The 17918-nt window shown below is 38.8% G+C and overlaps 1 protein-coding gene across 3 annotated transcripts; it reads left to right on the forward strand.

Moving 5' to 3' along the window:
* The first annotated feature begins 4712 nt into the window (after nucleotides 1–4712).
* On the forward strand, nucleotides 4713–17918 carry LOC148353334 (uncharacterized). Of its 3 annotated transcripts, none has more exons than XM_088352817.1 (10): nucleotides 4713–4845; nucleotides 5364–5822; nucleotides 7426–7539; nucleotides 7606–7829; nucleotides 11131–11253; nucleotides 11504–11591; nucleotides 11715–11908; nucleotides 12018–12104; nucleotides 13140–13209; nucleotides 14542–17918. In XM_088352817.1, exons 2-10 carry the CDS (start codon nucleotides 5387–5389, stop codon nucleotides 14706–14708), a joined length of 1503 nt encoding a protein of 500 aa, XP_088208943.1. In that variant the 5' UTR covers nucleotides 4713–4845; nucleotides 5364–5386; the 3' UTR covers nucleotides 14709–17918. The 3 variants fall into 3 exon arrangements, with proteins under 3 accessions (XP_088208943.1, XP_088208944.1, XP_088208946.1); XM_088352818.1 differs by having other exon boundaries at nucleotides 7624–7829; XM_088352820.1 differs by having other exon boundaries at nucleotides 14198–14692.

Below are 17918 nucleotides of genomic sequence, written 5' to 3' on the forward strand. Positions count from 1 at the left end.
GTTTGCCACGTAAATTCGGGGTCCTCAAATTCAATTTATTTGGTGGCCGAAAGAGCTAGGTATTGAGTGAGGTCTTGCCAAATTGAGTTTTCCAAATGCTGAGGTTTTTGAGTGTGTCCTTGCCCTCATGTAGGTTTAAGATTAGGGGATGCTGTAATAGTAGTCTGTAGTCTGTACAGTTCTTTGAGACTTCTTATGATTAAGGGCTATACTGTACAAATAAACATGCCTTCTCAAATATATATTGTATGATTCCCGACAAAAAAATAAGGATCTACAAATAAAAATATTGTACCAATGTACTTTGCTTGTCATTCTTGTACACATGAATACAGAACAAAATGTCGATACATCTGACCCGCACACTGTCCGTAAATATCTAAGTATAAAGTAATGAGTTGGAGTATTTAAAAGGATCCCACACAATAGTGCAAAGTACTTGTAGAGCAAAACAAGCCAGTAAGAGGATCATATAATGTACAAAACATATGGATGTGCAGTAGTAGTAGGTAAATAATCACACCTAAGAGTGCTGTACAGCAGATGTGCAAAAGGAGCAGTCAGGTAAACATGTTCATTATACACAGACAAGCAATAGAATTAAAAAATCTATCTATCCATCTACCTTGGTCATATCCCTCAAGAGGGGTGACCGACAGCAAGACACACACATACAATAACAAAGAAAATAAAAGGGAAATAAATAGCAAAAGAAAAAGAAAAAAAGCACGGCGGCGCAGTGGTTAGCGCGTGTGCGGCACAGTTCTAAGTTCTTGGGAACCTCCTGTGTGGGTTCAAATCCAGCTACCGGACTTCCTGTGCAGAGTTTGTATGTTCTCCCTGTGCTTGCGTGGGTTTCCTCCGGGCACTACGGTTTCTTCCCACATTCCAAAGACAAGGCATTTCAGGTGGATTGGCCGGTCCAAATTGGTGTGAATGAGCGAGCGAGTTGTCTGTCCCTGTGTGCCCTGCGATTGGCTGGCAACCAGTTCAGGGTGTCCCCTGCCCACTGCCCGATGATTGCTGGGATGGGCTCCAGCACCCCCGCAACCCTACTGAGGATATATATACATATATATATATATATATATATATATACATATACATATACATATATATATATATACATATACATATACATATATATATATATATATATATATATATATATATATATATATATATATATATATATACATATATCCAGATATGACACCAAAAGAAAGGGAACGCGACAGGGAACTACAGGACGAACTTAAGCGCCGTCGGGACGAAGGTGAAGTAAACATTATTATACGGGACGGGAAAATTATTGTCAAGCCGGGAAATGCCTAAGGTCGCCTTCGCCTTTATTGAACAGCCCCTTGATTCATCTCATTAATGCCCAATGTTTGACTTCTAAGGCAATTACAGAAACTTGGTACTCCGCTGGTGACACAGGGCCAACTATAGCGAAATATCATACCATTAGAACTAAACGAAAAAATGCTCAACATAGAGGAGTTTTGCTCATGATTTCTCATGGTATATCTGTGCTTTCTGTCTCTAATTATCAATTTGATAGAATTGAGGTATTGAGTTGTGATATTCTTATTTCTGGGGTGAAGCTGAGAATAGTGCTTGTATATTGCTCTGGTCTGAGCTCTTTTCAGGCCAACGTCGCTATGTTCGATCGTCTGAATTCTATTTTTGATACTAAATTGCAAATTCTACTTATGGGTGATTTTAACTTTCCTGACCTTCACCACAGTTTTCTTCAAAATTCTGATACTAATCTAACTTCAATGTTCAAAAACTTGGTTTCAAATGCTGTTTTTTTTCAGTATGTCGATGAACCAGGGGGTCCAACGTATTAGACCTTGTGTTTTCTACTGACAGATATCTGATTAAAAACATTGACGTTGGGCCGAGTTTCTCTACCAGTGATCAAGATTCTGTTACTTTCCAACTTAACCTGGCTCTTAAAAAAAGACACCACTGCTCAGAATTACATAAATTTTAAAGACTGTGATCTACATGGCATGAGGTACTTTCTGTCCAGTGTCAACTGGTATCTCTTATTTGATAATTGTGGGAATATTGAAGAAATGTGGGCAATATTTAAATCTGTTGTTGACACTTTGATATTGGTATACGTACCCTCAGTTGCTGTTACACCTCACGTCAACCGTGATATAGCTGAATTGCATAGGCGAAAGCAGTTTATTCACAAGCTTTATAAACGTGATCAGTTGGCATACTTGGAAAGTTATCAAGATGCTTCAAGGGAACTGCGGAGGGACATCAGGCGGGAAAGGGTGGCTGAGGAAAATAAAGTTTTAGAGTCTAATAATACTCGTAAATTCTTTTCATACATCAACCGTAAACTAATTTCTAGGGCATCTATTCCCAACCTGAAGGCATCTGACGGTACCGTTGCTACTGATAATGCTGATAATGTCCGTATATTAAATGATCAGTATGCCAGTGTTTTTGGTCGTGACAATGGTGTTCCACCCGACTTTCCCAGCAGAACTTCAGCTGTCCTGAATTCTGTGGAACTTTCAAAGGAGTTAATTCATAAATACTTGATAAAACTTCCCAGCAAATTTTCAGCCGGTCCTGACAAAATTCCAAATTTCTTGCTTAAAAAGCTAGCTGACTTTTTATGTGAACCCTTATTTTACCTGTTTTCTAGATCTTTTGAGGATTCACAGCTGCCTGAGGACTGGCTTAGTGCTATTGTCATACCCATTTTTAAAGGGGGGAGCACAACAAGTGCAGCTAACTATAGACCAGTTAGCTTGACTAGCTGCGTCTGTAAAGTGTTTGAGAAAATTATCTCGGATGCCATATGGAAATTTATACAGGAGCACAATCTTTTTACGTTTAAGCAACATGGGTTTAGGTCCGGACATTCTACCATGACTAACTTGATACCTCATTTGAATAATATTACCAGTAAGTTTTTTGTTCACAATATGGCTGGTCATGTTGTTTACTTAGACTTTTGCAAGGCTTTTGATAAAGTGTCTCATGACACGCTTTTACAAAAACTGAAATGCTATGGTATTAGTGGAAAACTGCTTGAATGGATAACTGCATATTTGTCAAATCGTAAACAATGTGTAAAAATTGATGATCTTCTTTCAGCGTGGTTGGAAGTTTGTAGTGGGGTACCGCAGGGCTCAGTACCAGGACCATTATTATTCCAGTTTTTTGTGAACGACCTACCTGAGGCCATTCAAAGTAGTGACATCTCAATTTTTGCCGATGATGCTAAACTGTCGGCTTTCTTACCAAAAACCCAGGTTGCAGGAACAATTGATTCTCTCCAAAATTACATTAAATCAGTTTTTCTTTGGTCCGAACAGTGGCAACTGCAACTGTCATCTCATGAATGCTTAGCACAGTCGTTTTTTCATGGTTCTGTTCCGCTGTATAACATTAATGATCATGATTTGCATGTTGTTACTGAACATTAGGATCTGGGTGTCACTCTTACTTCAAACCTAAAGTTTATCACGCATATCGCCAAAATTACCAACAAAGCCAATAACATAGCATCAAACATTTACAGACACTTTTACAACAAGAACCCAGCATTCTTAGTTCGAAAGTTTTGTGTTTATGTTAGACCCGGGTTAGAATATAATAGCGTTGTGTGAAACCTTTACTTACTCAAAGACATTAACCTACTGGAAGGAGTTCAACGTCGGTATACGAAGCGGATACCTGGGATGCACAACTTGTCATATCCGGAAAGACTACAAAGAATGAACTTGGACTTTTTGGAACTCCACAGAATTCGATTTGATTTAATTTTTGTGTTCAAAGTACTGCATGGAATGATCGATGTGCCTTTTGATCAATTTTTTGAGTTCTGTTGTGTTGATGGTTTACGTGGTCACAGATATAAGTTACAGGTGCGTAGACCTACCAGCAACTTGCATGGAAACTTTATTTCTTTCAGGATACCAAAAATTTGGAATTTTTTGCCTGACCGGGTTATTAGTGCAAATACGGAGCAAACCTTTAAGCAAAAATTGGCAGAAATAGATTTGTCAAATTTTCTTAGGGGAGGGGGCGTAAGGTGACCAAATATGGCCATTCTCACTCTCAGCATTAGTTTTTTTGGTGTCATGTTTTGATTAATGTATACAACAATACCTTCAATAAACATTTATTTTCATTATATATATATATATATATATATATATATATATATATATATATATCTCATCTCATCTCATTAGCCGTACCGCTTATCCTCATTAGGGTCGCGGGGGGGCTGGACCCCATCCCAGCCATCTTCGGGCAGTGGGCAGGGGACACCCTGAACTGGTTGCCAGCCAATCGCAGGGCACACGGGGACAGACAACTCATTCGCTCATTCACACCTAGGGACAATTAGGACCGGCCAATTCACCTGAAATGCATGTTTTTTGGAATGTGGGAGGAAACCGGAGTGCCCGGAGGAAACCCACGCAAGCACGGGGAGAACATACAAATTCCGCACAGAAAGTCTGGAGCTGGATATATATATATATATATATATATATATATATATATATATATATATATATATATATATATATATATATATATATAAATAATAAATTAGTGAGTGCATCACGTTGGCTGTTTTTGTAAAGCGCTACTATATTCACTAGAAGGCAGTACTGTCCTCTTTGCTATTTGCGCAATTCATTAAATGACCAAAAGAAGAAAAAACCGGAAGCTGCTCAATTGCGTTTAAGTACATACGGTACTGTCCTAACATATTTGGAATTCCCTTCAAATTTTTCACCTGTGACAGCTGAAAGTCATTATTTTCGCCTGGTCAAGCGTCACGTCTGCAAAACGGTACGTTAATAGTTCTTCATGAATGCATATTATGGTTAAGGTGCGTTTTGTCAACAAATGGTGTCTATGTGTGGGACGAGGACTAAACAAAAAATGTTTCCCAATGTTATTACAAAAGCGAACATGGGCTCACTCTCATTATCTGGATCTTGTTTATATGAATTATCTTTTGTTTTCACTGGATGGATATCCTGTTTGTATTTATATTCGACGTTTTTTATGGCGCATCATTGAACTGGAAGCCATCATGATTGAGATGCTCAACCACAGATATCTAAAGGTTAGCGCGCTGTAGCAACGAGTGTTGGGAATGTCATTACGTAACGCTGTTACTTTTTTTCAGTAACGGGGTAATCAACGATTTTCACATTATTTCTGGTATATTGTTTACTGCTTATTTTTGTTGCACTTCTGAAATACTGCTCAGACAATTTTATGGACAATCATAACAGTTACAAACAACTGCATTGAAACAAATGACGTACTGTGTTCATAATAATAGTTTAAATTGCTTACAGGTGAAGGTCAACTGTTAGCTGAGATGGACGTCAGTATTGCTGTCTCACTGATCCGAGGCCAGATGGGTGCCGTGGTGGAGCGGGCGGTGAACGGTGCCGTAGAGACAGTCTTAGCTGAGATGCTGAAGGTAGTGGGGGTCAAATTTGAGGACCTGAAGACACAGTTGGCACAAATGAAGCGTGACATGGCCACACTGCAGCGAGAGAAAGCCCTGAAAGAGAAGGAAAACGACAATGTTCGAGCCAAGTTGCGCTACACAGAGTTGAAACTGAAGTATTACAGACAGGGTGTGGAGGAGGAGCTACAGCACAGAGCCACCAGCAGTTCTCTGGTAAAGAGCAACCTAGGTAAATGCTCCCAGGCGCAGGCTGGTTGGGTTGGCGTCTCCACCACAGGAGCGTCATCTTCTTGCTCTTCTCAGACCTCCACAGTTGATGAGCCACAAGCAAATAACCAAGGTAAGTATTTGCTGACTAAAGTAGTTCTGATAACAGAAAACAAATGACTGTATTTATCTGTGTATAACACGCACCCGTGCCATTAAAAGTCAGTCTAAAGGTCTGTCTCACTTTTTCTCAGCTCCAACTTTGCGGTTGAATGAGACAGGGATGAAACCCAGGTCACAGTTGTGAGAGGGCTGAATCCTAACCACTGGACCACCAGTGATATAAATGACGGACGAAAAGGCAATCAATTTCATTTCATCATAACACTATTTTATTCACAATACCAGAGACAAATGTTAATTTCGTGTTGCATTTAACATGTTACAATGACAATAAATTCTATTTTGCCATTCTAAAAACTGTAAGTGGCAGACATCATTGATAACATGCGGCCGTGATTAAATTCATTTTTGACAACGTAACTTATGAACTCAGTTCTGAAATTTGCAATGCATTCATTTAATGTCCTCACCAAAGAGTTGTTTCCCTTGTTCTTCTTTTTTTACCTTTATTTATATCTTTCAGGATGACTTTCTGTTTTCTTCATTTTCTATCAATAGTCTCTGGTGATTAAAAGTAATGTGATAATGAATTAAATCCTAATGCATTTTTTATGTCATCTAAAATCACTGCTGATGCAGTGGTTAGGATTAGGCACACTGCTGCAACCCAGGTTCGATTCCCATTACAGCCAACGTTTTGCGATTGTGGTAAACGATATTTTTCGACCGATGAATCATTGCTCCAAAATTATGCGTGGTATACACGATTAAATATGGTAACTGTTCTGAGATTGTTTAGTGCCGTTTTGGGCAGGCGTGATGTTTTGACGGGCAGAAAAACATGGAGCCGGTTAATTGTGAAAGAATATACAAAATTACACATTAACGCAAAAAGTAGGGTAACTCAACTGGAAGTTACAAACCACTTGGTTAACCAAACAAAACAGTTGTTAGATGTAAATAATGGGTAGGAACTGGTCAAACAAACACCTGCAGTTTATTGTGCGAAAGTGGAATAAAGAAATCCAGGCTAACTGAATATTAATATATTTAGATTTTGTCTCCCTCTCAGTTACTTACTGTTGAGGCTCCTTTTGACCATCATTTTGTTCTAGATAATAGTTTCATAACAAGGTGCAAGCAAAGTTATTTTGTAAAAATGTCACAAATCACTGCAAATAAGAAGGATATCATCGTATTTACCTTCGGCACAGAGCGAAGGGAGTGACACTGTGCAGCAGTTCCGCCCACCTCTACCGCTCACTCAATCTAATTAAAGTATTCCTTAGCGACCTACTGCCAAAACGGGGTATGTTTTTGTGACATACTGACTGTAAGCTGTAGTTAAGAATGTGCCCTAAACATACTCGTCTGAACCTATTTTTAACTCAGTATTTCCTCCAAAATCTGAATCTACCTATCTGTTTTTGGAACTTCGCAGAGAAATGTGTTGAGTCCAATTTTTTTCTCCAAGCCATATGTTCTCATGAAAAAAAGCCATATATGGCTTGCAAGCCATAGGTTCCCGACCCCTGGCCTACAGTCTAGGATACAAACACATTCGAGGGTTTATCTGGGCCATGGATTAATTAATCCTCTCTCATTTTTTGCAGAATCATGTGGACAGACTGCCAGACAACTAGACATGCAAGTGATTACTTCTGAAGCAACAGACTGCGTGTTGGCAGTCCCTCTTCTCACGGGTACAGAATGCCTGGAGAGTTCCGGTAAGGCAGTTGCTTCATTAAATACAACAACAACCTACTTTGAGTGGTAATTTTATTTGCTTGTAGTTTTGCTCTGTCACTCAGTCCAAGACGGTCCTCTCAGCAGCGACGGCCAAAGTCAGGAGGGTGACTGGAATGTCACCGTGCATCCAAGCTTGGACGGCACTGACACTTTGGCATTGCCCCCTTTTCCCGCCCATGAAGCCAGCCAGAAGTCTGCACAAACCCCTTCATCCCCTTGTGGTTCACCACAAGTGGATAGCTCAACCCTGGCCAGCTCCATGATACAGGTGCACGACAAATAAGTACATAAGAAAAACACTGTGATATATTTTTTTTACAACTGCAAGGATTGGCCTGAACATCAGACAGGTTATTTTAGCTTAAATACTCGCTAAACTAGAAATTAGTACAAGAACATATTCTTGTTAACAGGGTTGGGTAGGGTTACTTTAACTTGATTACTTTCAATTACTTTTGGATTACTCCGATACCAATTATGCTAATAAAAGACGAAAGAAACTAAATATGAATGAAATTATGACTCACAACACGTGGAAAGCTTTCTCTCTTGGCTTTGATCTCCGGCAAAACTAACATAAAATGCGACAGAAACAAAATGAAAATAAATCCAAACAGCTTGCCAACATCATTTTTGCCGTCCCATGTATTCCGTTACTCCCCAAGCCTGCAATTTTATTCATATTTAGTTTATTTTGTCTTTTATTAGCATATTTGGTATTGGAGTAATCCAAAAGTAATTGAAAGTAATCAAGTTAAAGTAATCCTACCCAACCCTGCTTGTTAAACTATTTACTGGATGCCAGAAATATTAAATACAAATATGCAGCTGTGGAGCCTTTTAAGCATAATGTGGTCTTGTCTGAAATAGTCCCTAGTCGTACACTGTCATGGCAGCTCACCCACGCAGAGGAAGTTGGGGCGGGTGGGGGGTCTAGGGGGGCGACTTAGGCTCCCCAATGTGCCAATGAGTGACCAAATGGTTTTAAATGGTTCAAGGTGAAAACAATTTGCAAGGACAGTCACGGCAACCTAGCGAGTCAGCTTAAGTCGTCTATGTACAGCAGGGGTGTCAAACTCAAATTCACTGTGGGCCAAAATTAAGCAGAGAAGTAAAGTCCTGGGCCTAAGTCAATATTTATTGAAAAATAAACTGCAACTAATATGTAATGTTTGACCTTTTCATATGGAAGCAAACTTTAGTTTTTCTTAGTCAACAACAAAGCTTGATATTACAAAAACATGAGAAAATAAATTTGAAATAAAAAACACTGTGGTATTCATTTGCTATTTAAATGTATAAAGTAGAATGTCTCTCCCCTTATCCTTTCAAGTTCGTTTTTCAAGTAAATCTTTTTCAAAGCCAAAAATAACAGAACCAAAAATAATAATGTCATTCGATAAAAGTCCACATTTCAAAGATTCATAACATATATTAAAGCTCAGTTTGCTACGCTCTGATTTCTTCTGCACATTGGTCTAAGCCTGATATATACCTGGCATCTTTTCTTAGATGCAAGTTCGTCAAAGTCTGGAATCAGACTCTGAGCTGAGGAAAGCCTCAGGACGGAGTGAAGGTGCTCATCAGTGAGGTGTTTTGTTCACCTTCATCATAGAGAATAGTTGCCCACATAGATACATTATGTGCTACCTAACATTGAGAGCATCTGAGCAGCAACATCGAGACCATCTGAGCAGCAACATAGCGAGCATCTGAGCAGCTTGGGTGCTTACTTGAGGCATTGTGTCGGGATGAAAACATAGAAACTGTACGGCACCAAAAGAGTCATATTTTCATTCCACCATGTCATTACATTACAGTTCAATTAGCTCCATTTGGAGACTGGTTAGTGTGATTTGCACATCAATCGCAAACTGGTTACTGAGCAGTTCAAATCTCCCTTTCTGAGCCTCAAAGTCGGCAAATCGCCGGGACACCTCGACGCTGAGCGCCTTGATTTTTTTTTTCAGCGAACCGTGCACTAGTCAGGACGGCAAGAGAAATTTGCGCTACCATTGTTTGGCAACACGGAAAATGGCCATAATAGAGCTGGCCTTTACAGCAGCTTCACTTTTTGATTTTACATTTGTGAACAAGGTCTGCCTCCAAACCAGACTTAGTTTCATTTACTCCACTTTTTGCAGCTTCTGCTTTAGGTCCAGGTCCTTGTACTTTTCATCATGTTTTGTTTCATAGTGTCATCTTATGTTATACTCTTTTACAGCTAAGCCAGCTCCGCACACAAGTCAAACAGGTTTGTCCATTATAGTCGTGAACAAATAATTTGCCTCGCACCTGTCTTGGAAGGTCCTGTTGTCTATCTTTCGTTTGGCCATTTTTCTGGAGGGTGAAATTATTAATTTCTCCGATGCGACTGGGGCATGGATGAATGACTGTGAACGGAAGTACGGAGCGCTTGCTGGGTTTTACTGCGCGCCAAAATACTAGCAAAGCTTTGTGGGATTTGTAGTATTAGCGGCACAGTACATACCGCGGGCCAGCTCTAATGAACATTTGATATGATCTCGCGGGCCAATTATAATCACATTGCGGGACAAATTTGGCCCAGGGGCTTGAGTTTGACACATATGATCTACAGGAGTCCCACTGATCTTTGAGAAGTCTTTAAAGGCATTGAATTCATTATTATAAAAAAAGGAATTAAATGGCATTGAGATGTTAATAATCCAATCTTTTATAAGCCTCAATCTTTGTTTGAACTAAAAACATTTTTTGGGGAGGGATAATTCACCGATTTACTTTTGTGGCAACACTGCGTGACCATATCAACAGAACTATCAAAACGGTGATGTAGTTTCAGTCGGGCCTTTTAGAGCAGACGCATGACTTAGGTCTACCCACAATACACCTAGCAACTTTGGACCGAGACGTTTACTTTGGATCACAGGAAAGTATACATTTAATAAGAAGTGGCTGTCCGATGAACATTTTATGCCATTGCTAAAAGCTGTGCCCAGTAATGTTTATGAGGCAAAATAATATTAGTGTTTTTACGTTTTGTTTTGTTTCAATAATTTTTTGGGTCTCAAATTTGATTTCAAAAGGCATTTAAAAAATACTTAAAAGTATTGACCTTAGCTGTAGGAACCCTGTCCTTAATATTGGAGAAGCCTTATCTAACAATCTGGAACCAATCTAAAATGTTTACATAGGTTTTTTTTTTTTTGTGAACGCAAACAATTGCCATTTCTATGCTTGAATGAAATAGAGCAGAAAAGAGATCTGTATCATTTTCTCTGTCCTTCTCCCGACACCTTAGTAAAAAATATTATGTAATCTAAAAATAAATTTGAATATATAAGTAACAAAAAAAACATTTGTATCCTTATAGCTTTTCCGACTCTTTAATTGTTTTTTTTTCCCATCATTTTTAGATTATTTTCTATTTTATTCCATTCCCTGTTATGAAAACTTTGGTGTTGAGCCTGCTCAGACTGAAATATTGTGACTAGTTGGCTGTTTGATTGGTCAAATGACATCAACGTAGCCAAAAACCGATGCATGTTTCTCAGAAACATTTGTTGTTACCTGCAATGTTTTTATTCAAGGTGAAAGTAGAAGAGGAGGATCAGCAGGTGATCTGTATTAAGGAGGAACCAGTTGAGGGGCATGAAGTCACGTCATACCTATTGGACAATCGAATGAACCACGGTCACCAAGTGCAGCCAGAGGTGATCATTCTGTTTTCAAAGAAGAAACCCAATTCAATTTTAATGCAGCTATGGATCGAAGAGAATAATAAATAACATATATGTTGTTGCAATCCACTTGAAATGTAGTAGCAGCAAGTGATAACAGTTATGCACCAGAGGCAACTGTTAAAGATTAAAAGCTTTTATTGTATTAAAAACATGGACGAATGTGTTTGAAATGGAGTGGCTTGTAAACAGTCTTTAATTTTGACATGGTAATTGTTTTCAGGTTGCATTGTCTGCCACACAGTGGTCAGGACATTCAGGCCAGAGAAAATGCTCCTCAGGTTTCAGTACAGCTGGACCAAGTGCTTCTTGTGAGTACCTTGTGAGGACCATTGCCAATACAAAGTAAAGCCAAGTTGTTCTCAAATTTAAAAAGTGGGAAAAAAGTGTCAATGTCAACTTTTTCAAATTGTTTGGTGACTCTCATCTTCTAGATGCTTCTCAGGCGAGCTTTACTCAGATTGCTCCAAGGCCTGCGGGCATATCACGCCAGGCTCGCGGCCCCTGGACCAAAGACTTCAGCATCTACGAAGAGTACAAAATGCGGCGCAATGAGCTGCGTCGACGGAGCATGAATCGACGGCGGGAGCTGGAAAAAACGCTGCCTCAGCCTTTGCTGGCTGATCTTGTGAGTCCGGAGATTCCTGTTAGGAGTTATGTTTGAATTTCGATAAGCTGTCATAGCAAATGTGTTTAGAATTTAAGATGAGCAATTTTTTTTTCTTGTAAATTGTAAGGTACGGGAGCGCCGGGAAAAGACCAGACTGAGGGTGGCCAGATGGCGGGCAAAGCGGAAACTACAGGCTTGTCTCAACCAGGTTCAGGTTGGTTGCGATAAACTTCTTAAGTAATACCAATTGGCTTGTGTTTTTGGTGCCATATAGTGATCTAAAAATGTTTGGACACCCTTGATCATTTTAAAGTTTTTCTTTCTCAGGGTTCCAATAGGTGCTTAAAATCCTTGAAAATCTTTTGTTTTCAATGTCAGGAAAAAGCTTGAATTTTAGTTGAAGTACTTGTAAATGCTTAAAATGGCTGCCTTTGCAATGTTCCTTGTCAGTCTGACTCAATAGACCACGCAATAAATGTTTTTTTTAAAATTGCATAAATGACGCAGGCACGCTGCTATGGTAGTTCGTTATTATGGGGTTTTCATGTAAGGCGTCACTGCCCCCTACTAGTCGCACCCAAGAGGACAGCTCTTATTAGAAAACCGGATCTTTTGGCTTGGCTCCTTACCGGGTCCAATTGTTTTTTTTTTAATGATATATCATCAATTCGGAGCAATCAATATCATTCAAATTTGGCTCATATTTCTGCTTTTCATACACACAGTACCTTTCTTCATCTTCTGTATTGAACTCAATTATTACCCAGCACCTAGAGACCATTCCGTGTTAGTAAACAAGTGTGACGCATTAAAGCTGTGCGTGCATTGTTGAAGCGGCAAGCAGAATTCATGTCAGTTTAGCAGGTCATTGACACAAAAAGATCGTAGAGTATAGACAGGGGCTTCTCAAAATAGCACAAAGTATGTGCTAGCATCAAGATAGCAAATTTATTTTAGTCATTAAAGTCAACAAAAAATATTCTTTTGTTCAGCACTATATTTCTTCCTTGAAGGTACTGGAAAAAAACTGGTATTGAAAGAGATTGAAACGTTCTTGAAATAACGCAGTGATATTTGAGAAGTAAAATAGTGGTAATATTATTGGCAAAATGTGTGCAGTAATTACTTGAGCAGATGCACATTTTGGTGCATAATTAATGTTTTAGAATTAAAAGTCTTGAAAATGATGAGGGGTTCCCAAAGTTCAAATTAAATTTAGTTGTATATTGTACAACTTGCTGCGTTCCAGACTCAAGGCACTGCAGAGGCTCAAGATGGTTTCCCCATCAGTGGTCCTCAGCAACACAAAGTCACTTGTGGTAAGATCAGCCCTTTAATTGTGTACTTCACTATATATTTAGTTATTGTGTTAAATACGACTTTCTATCTTGAAACTATTTCAATGCAGAGGAGCAAGCTTGGGTTTAGCATTTTTCTCAACAAAACTATACAATAGCCCTGGATATGATTTTCATCTAAATATCCACAATTCCCTTACTACTCCATTTAAGTAAGTGATGATGGATATTGGAATGTGATTGAATTTCTGTGGTGATGGAAAAAGTGGTGGTTATTTGTGGAAAATGAAAATGGCTCATGAAAGCTATAAGCAGAGATTTTTAAGGGCGTGTTTGAAATGTTGACACACCGCACCAATCGGCCGTTTTTTGTGTGTGTATGGTTGCACAAAATACCTTGCTTTGTAGAGAGAGAGACATATTTGCTTAGGTGGTTTGAAGTCCGCTTGAGCTCTCGTCTTGTAGAGAGATCTAGTTGCTTTGTAGAGTCCTTTGGTCAGGAGAGAATAGTGCATGGGGACTAAGCCTTGTCTTATTTAAGATATTTTTTTGTTGCGGACGAGGTATTGGAGCTTGCTGTTTTGGGTACAGGAAAAAAAGCGAATTTGGCTCACTGTCTTCTTTTTATATAGCGACTTTGATCTCCCCGACCCCCAGAAACGTGTTGTCCAACCTGCAATGCACTTCCTGGACGCGCACTTATTGATGACTGATCTGCATTTTTAATGCTGTCCATCAGGGGTGCAAAGAGACTGGTGTAATTTTGTCCATTAGGGGGCATAAAGAGACTAGGTTTGGTTATGTCCTATAGGGCAGTAGTCTGCAACCACCGGGCTGTGAACCGGTTCCTGGCTCTGGGTAGTTTTGTACCGGAAAGAAAATTAAGTTCCATTATTTTTTACCTATTGTTATTTTACTGACACTGCTACGTTTCAGATTGAAATTGAACCTTGGTTTTGAGGTGGTATATTTGAATTAAAATCAGTATTTTTTGCATGTGCGTGTGCAGTTACTTGTCGGACGGTGCAACTTTCACGTTGGAAACAAAGATTCCCGCCCCCGAAGATTTGATGGATGAATCAAACAGAACTTTCGTGCTTATAGCCAATCAGCGTGGAGAATGGTCAAGTACCGCGTTTAAACGACTGTGGGGCGCACTATGTTGAAAGGTGCAGTCCCCGGACCTTGTTCTATTTCTGTATTCAACACATACATAGGGAGCTCTGACTTGTTTGTTGGGCGCGAGTGCCCTTTGCTGCGGCCGCCTTACAACAACACAGACAAGCATACAAGAGGTAGCAAAACACAGTTTGGTTGTTGAGTTCATATTCATACAAGACTTTTTCTCTTCAGCATCCACTTCCAGTCTTGTTAATGACATGCTCCTTCCCGGAAATCCAAACTTCCATTTCGTCACGCCAGCTTCGACGTCCTCAGCCCTGATCCTGAGGGACCCTAACATGACTGCGCTGGTTGATCAGCACGCACAGATGTCCATGGCACGTCCGGCCGGCTCCTAGCATGCCCGAGACATACCCTGAGGCTTACCTGTGATAATGCATGCATAATCAACATTGCCTGGCATAGGTACCTTTACCCAATTCTTGTGTGTTGTTTAAACACTGGATGCCATGTTCACAACACTTTGCACTGAACGCTGAACAAATACAATTTGTAAAACAAGGAAAGGAGTAAAAGAAAATATTTTATCAGTTGATATTTCTTTTTGAACCTCCTTGTTTTCCAAAGGCCCACAGGCTGGCTGCCCAACTTGGGATAAACGAATACTTGTCTGCGCTATGTCACAAGTCACTGAAATAGGTCATGCCACATTCATTGGAAAGCATAAAATCTTGGGATTCAAGATATGATGACCATTTCAAAATATACCCATCACAGATAAATCGCAATCCGTCTGAAACAAGATACCCAAAAACTATAAAGGTGGCGTAACTCACCAATTACGTCCCCTTGCCTTACCTTTTCAAAGGAGACTGAAACCATCCATGTTCTCTAAATAGTTCAAGAACAACATTCAATTTACTTTGGGTATGTCTTGGATTGGGATTGTTGGCGAATTTTACAGGAACTGTAAGGGGTTAAACATTTAATCATTTCATGTTTCCCCCAAGAATTGTAACAACTGAATTTGAAATGCCATTTAAACCGAACTTGTCAGAGTTGGAGTCCGACAATTAATATCAATGTAAGTATTTTTACTGAAGCAAAATTCCCTCGGAAATCCAATAAATACATTGTTATGCCTATCTTGAACACACACCTTGGAGTAGTGTACAAAACCAAGATAAAGGATGAAGCCTTGTTAAGTTTGTCTTGAATGAATTTAGCCTCTAGTCGGTTGCATGGATGTAGGTTTAATTTAGCTCGGCTGAGTTACGGTGATGATTTAATTCTCTACAGCACGCCTGCTCCAGACCAGGCTAAGAGATACATCTGGTACTTTTATTATGTGCTTAATTAATGGGTTTTATACCTTTTCTATGACTTTCTTCATATATTGGATTGTTTTATTAATCCTGCATTTAAATTTTACATATAGGTTATTTTGGCATTACATTTATTTCTGTTGACTGTTTAATTGCAAGCCATTTTATAGTTAAGTCAATTAAATAGTTATTTGTGTATTTGAATTATTGATTTATTGTCTTAGTGTAAAAGTAGTCTGTACAGCCTTTTAAGACTTCTTGTGATTTAGGGCCATACAAATAAACATAACTTGACATGACTATTGTGATGCCAATTAAGAATGTTTGTCAAATTGCCATCAGAACTTTGAGGAATGAGTACATCATAGCTGTTTTTAAGATTCTTAAAAGTGACATTAAAACTTGTCAGGATGGTATCAATGAAGTCTTTTGCATCGGTAATATTGTATATACAGGTCCAACTCCCATTATACTGGTCCCTTGTCAAAAAGAGACATTCGTTCTTCATTATAGATCAATAAAATAAAACTACACCAAAAACATATCCTGAAATGGATTGTAATAATAGTCTTTGTCATTAAAACCACATAGTGAACATTGTTTACAATGAGATTAGAAATGCTACTCCAGAGTAAGGCATGAAATCACTGTTCACAGATCCCTCGTCAGAGCACCATCCCCAGTGATTTGTGTTGGGCAAGTACATAAAACACTTGAGAAATAAATATATAAAAAAAGATGAATCAAATCCAGGCTTCCCACAAGGCAAGCTAAAATCAGGCCACCATTCCAATAAAGGTACTCCTTGAAAAGATACAAATAGCAAACATTTTCATGAGCCGGGAGCAATTGTCTGCCAGGCTTTCTCCTTTTACTTAATAACAGCGCTTTATTACTTTTTTCTTATAATACGAAGATGTCGAACACGCTTTTATCCCAAATATCTAGAGCCAGTTTGACTTAGCCATGCCGTTTCATCCTTGCTTGGCAAATGTGCCACAGATTCATCCAAAATGTGCCGGCCAGACTAGATCAAGCTGTACTTTTTCAGTTAGCCTGGAATCTTAATTCTACTTGCGTGCAATACCCCCTTACTCTTCACAGACCTCAGTGTATTGGTTCTACGCACCTATTGTAAAATGCATCATCATTTTTTTTCAAGATATATTGTTCTTCTACTGTGTGTTGTAAGTAAAGGTGCTAAAGCGAAAGTCAACCCAGAGGATGTTCTATAAGATGGCCCACATGATATATTTATATTATATTTTGTTGCTGTCATGTCAAAAATAATTCTCTAATTTTTGGGGTAATGTTTTTTATATTTTTGCCTGTGGGATATTTATGTAGTCACAGCCAAAGTTTTTATCATGAGCTATAAAGCAAAATCAATCTGTTTTAATGCATATTTGGGGGCAGCCATTTTGAGACCGCTGATTAAAGATGATATCACAAACTCTCAGGCTTCAGCTAACAACCAATCACTTGTTTCCCTAGGCAGGGCTCCTATTGGCCATTCTGAGATTTATTTTCAGTCATTTGAATTGTTTGTGATGTCAACTTCCCTCGACTTCGTTTTCAAAATGGCCTCCTTAGCAGACTAAAATACGTGGATCTTTCTCCTTAGCAAATATTCTTCAACGTAAGGGAATCAATGGATATTATAAATACTGAGAAAGTACTTGGATGGGGTTGACACTATTGTCTTGGGATGATTGATATTGTCTTCTCAGTAAAACTAACACTATAATAATGTTAGTGGTTTTAAAATTATACATACATAACTTTCAAATTCGAAAACAACGGACTTTATTTGCAAAATATTGTGCAATGGAAGGTTTAGGGTCATGTGGACATTGTTGTATTTGTATTTTTTTTTTTACATTAATGCTTTCTCGGTTTGACTCTGTGACTTATGTTCTGAAACAGTTTGCCCTGTAGTCATTAAATAAAAAAATAGTTGTGGAGGCCCATACAACAAACAAACTGTTAGGAAATCCCCAGTCTTTCCTTTCAAATTTGTTTTGTAAACTAATTAGCTGTGATAGGATTAAAATGTGCAGTGTCCTAAGTGTATGCATTGTCGTTTTTTTAATGCCCTTATGACAGGGTTGAGAAAAGTAACACGGGCCACTTGTTGGCTGTCAGGTTTTTTCATCTGACTTGCCAATCAAAATGTTAAAATTGTAATGATACTATGTATTTATTGTTAAAATACTACTACTAATGAATATGTGTTGTCCCCAGTGTCTCAAACATTCAAATAGATGGCTACATTTTTCATCA

The sequence above is a fragment of the Urocampus carinirostris genome, chromosome 14, assembly GCF_059441175.1.
Source record: "Urocampus carinirostris isolate Australia breed hairy pipefish chromosome 14, RoL_Ucar_1.0, whole genome shotgun sequence".
NCBI classification, from domain to species: domain Eukaryota; kingdom Metazoa; phylum Chordata; class Actinopteri; order Syngnathiformes; family Syngnathidae; genus Urocampus; species Urocampus carinirostris.

Coding starts and splice junctions, on each gene's coding strand:
- LOC148353334 (XM_088352817.1), top strand. CDS start 5,387: ATGGACGTCAGTATTGCTGTCTCACTGATCCGAGGCCAGATGGGTGCC. Junction 11,254..11,503: donor GTCACCAAGTGCAGCCAGAG/GTGATCATTCTG, acceptor AATTGTTTTCAG/GTTGCATTGTCTGCCACACA. Junction 11,592..11,714: donor AGCTGGACCAAGTGCTTCTT/GTGAGTACCTTG, acceptor CTCATCTTCTAG/ATGCTTCTCAGGCGAGCTTT.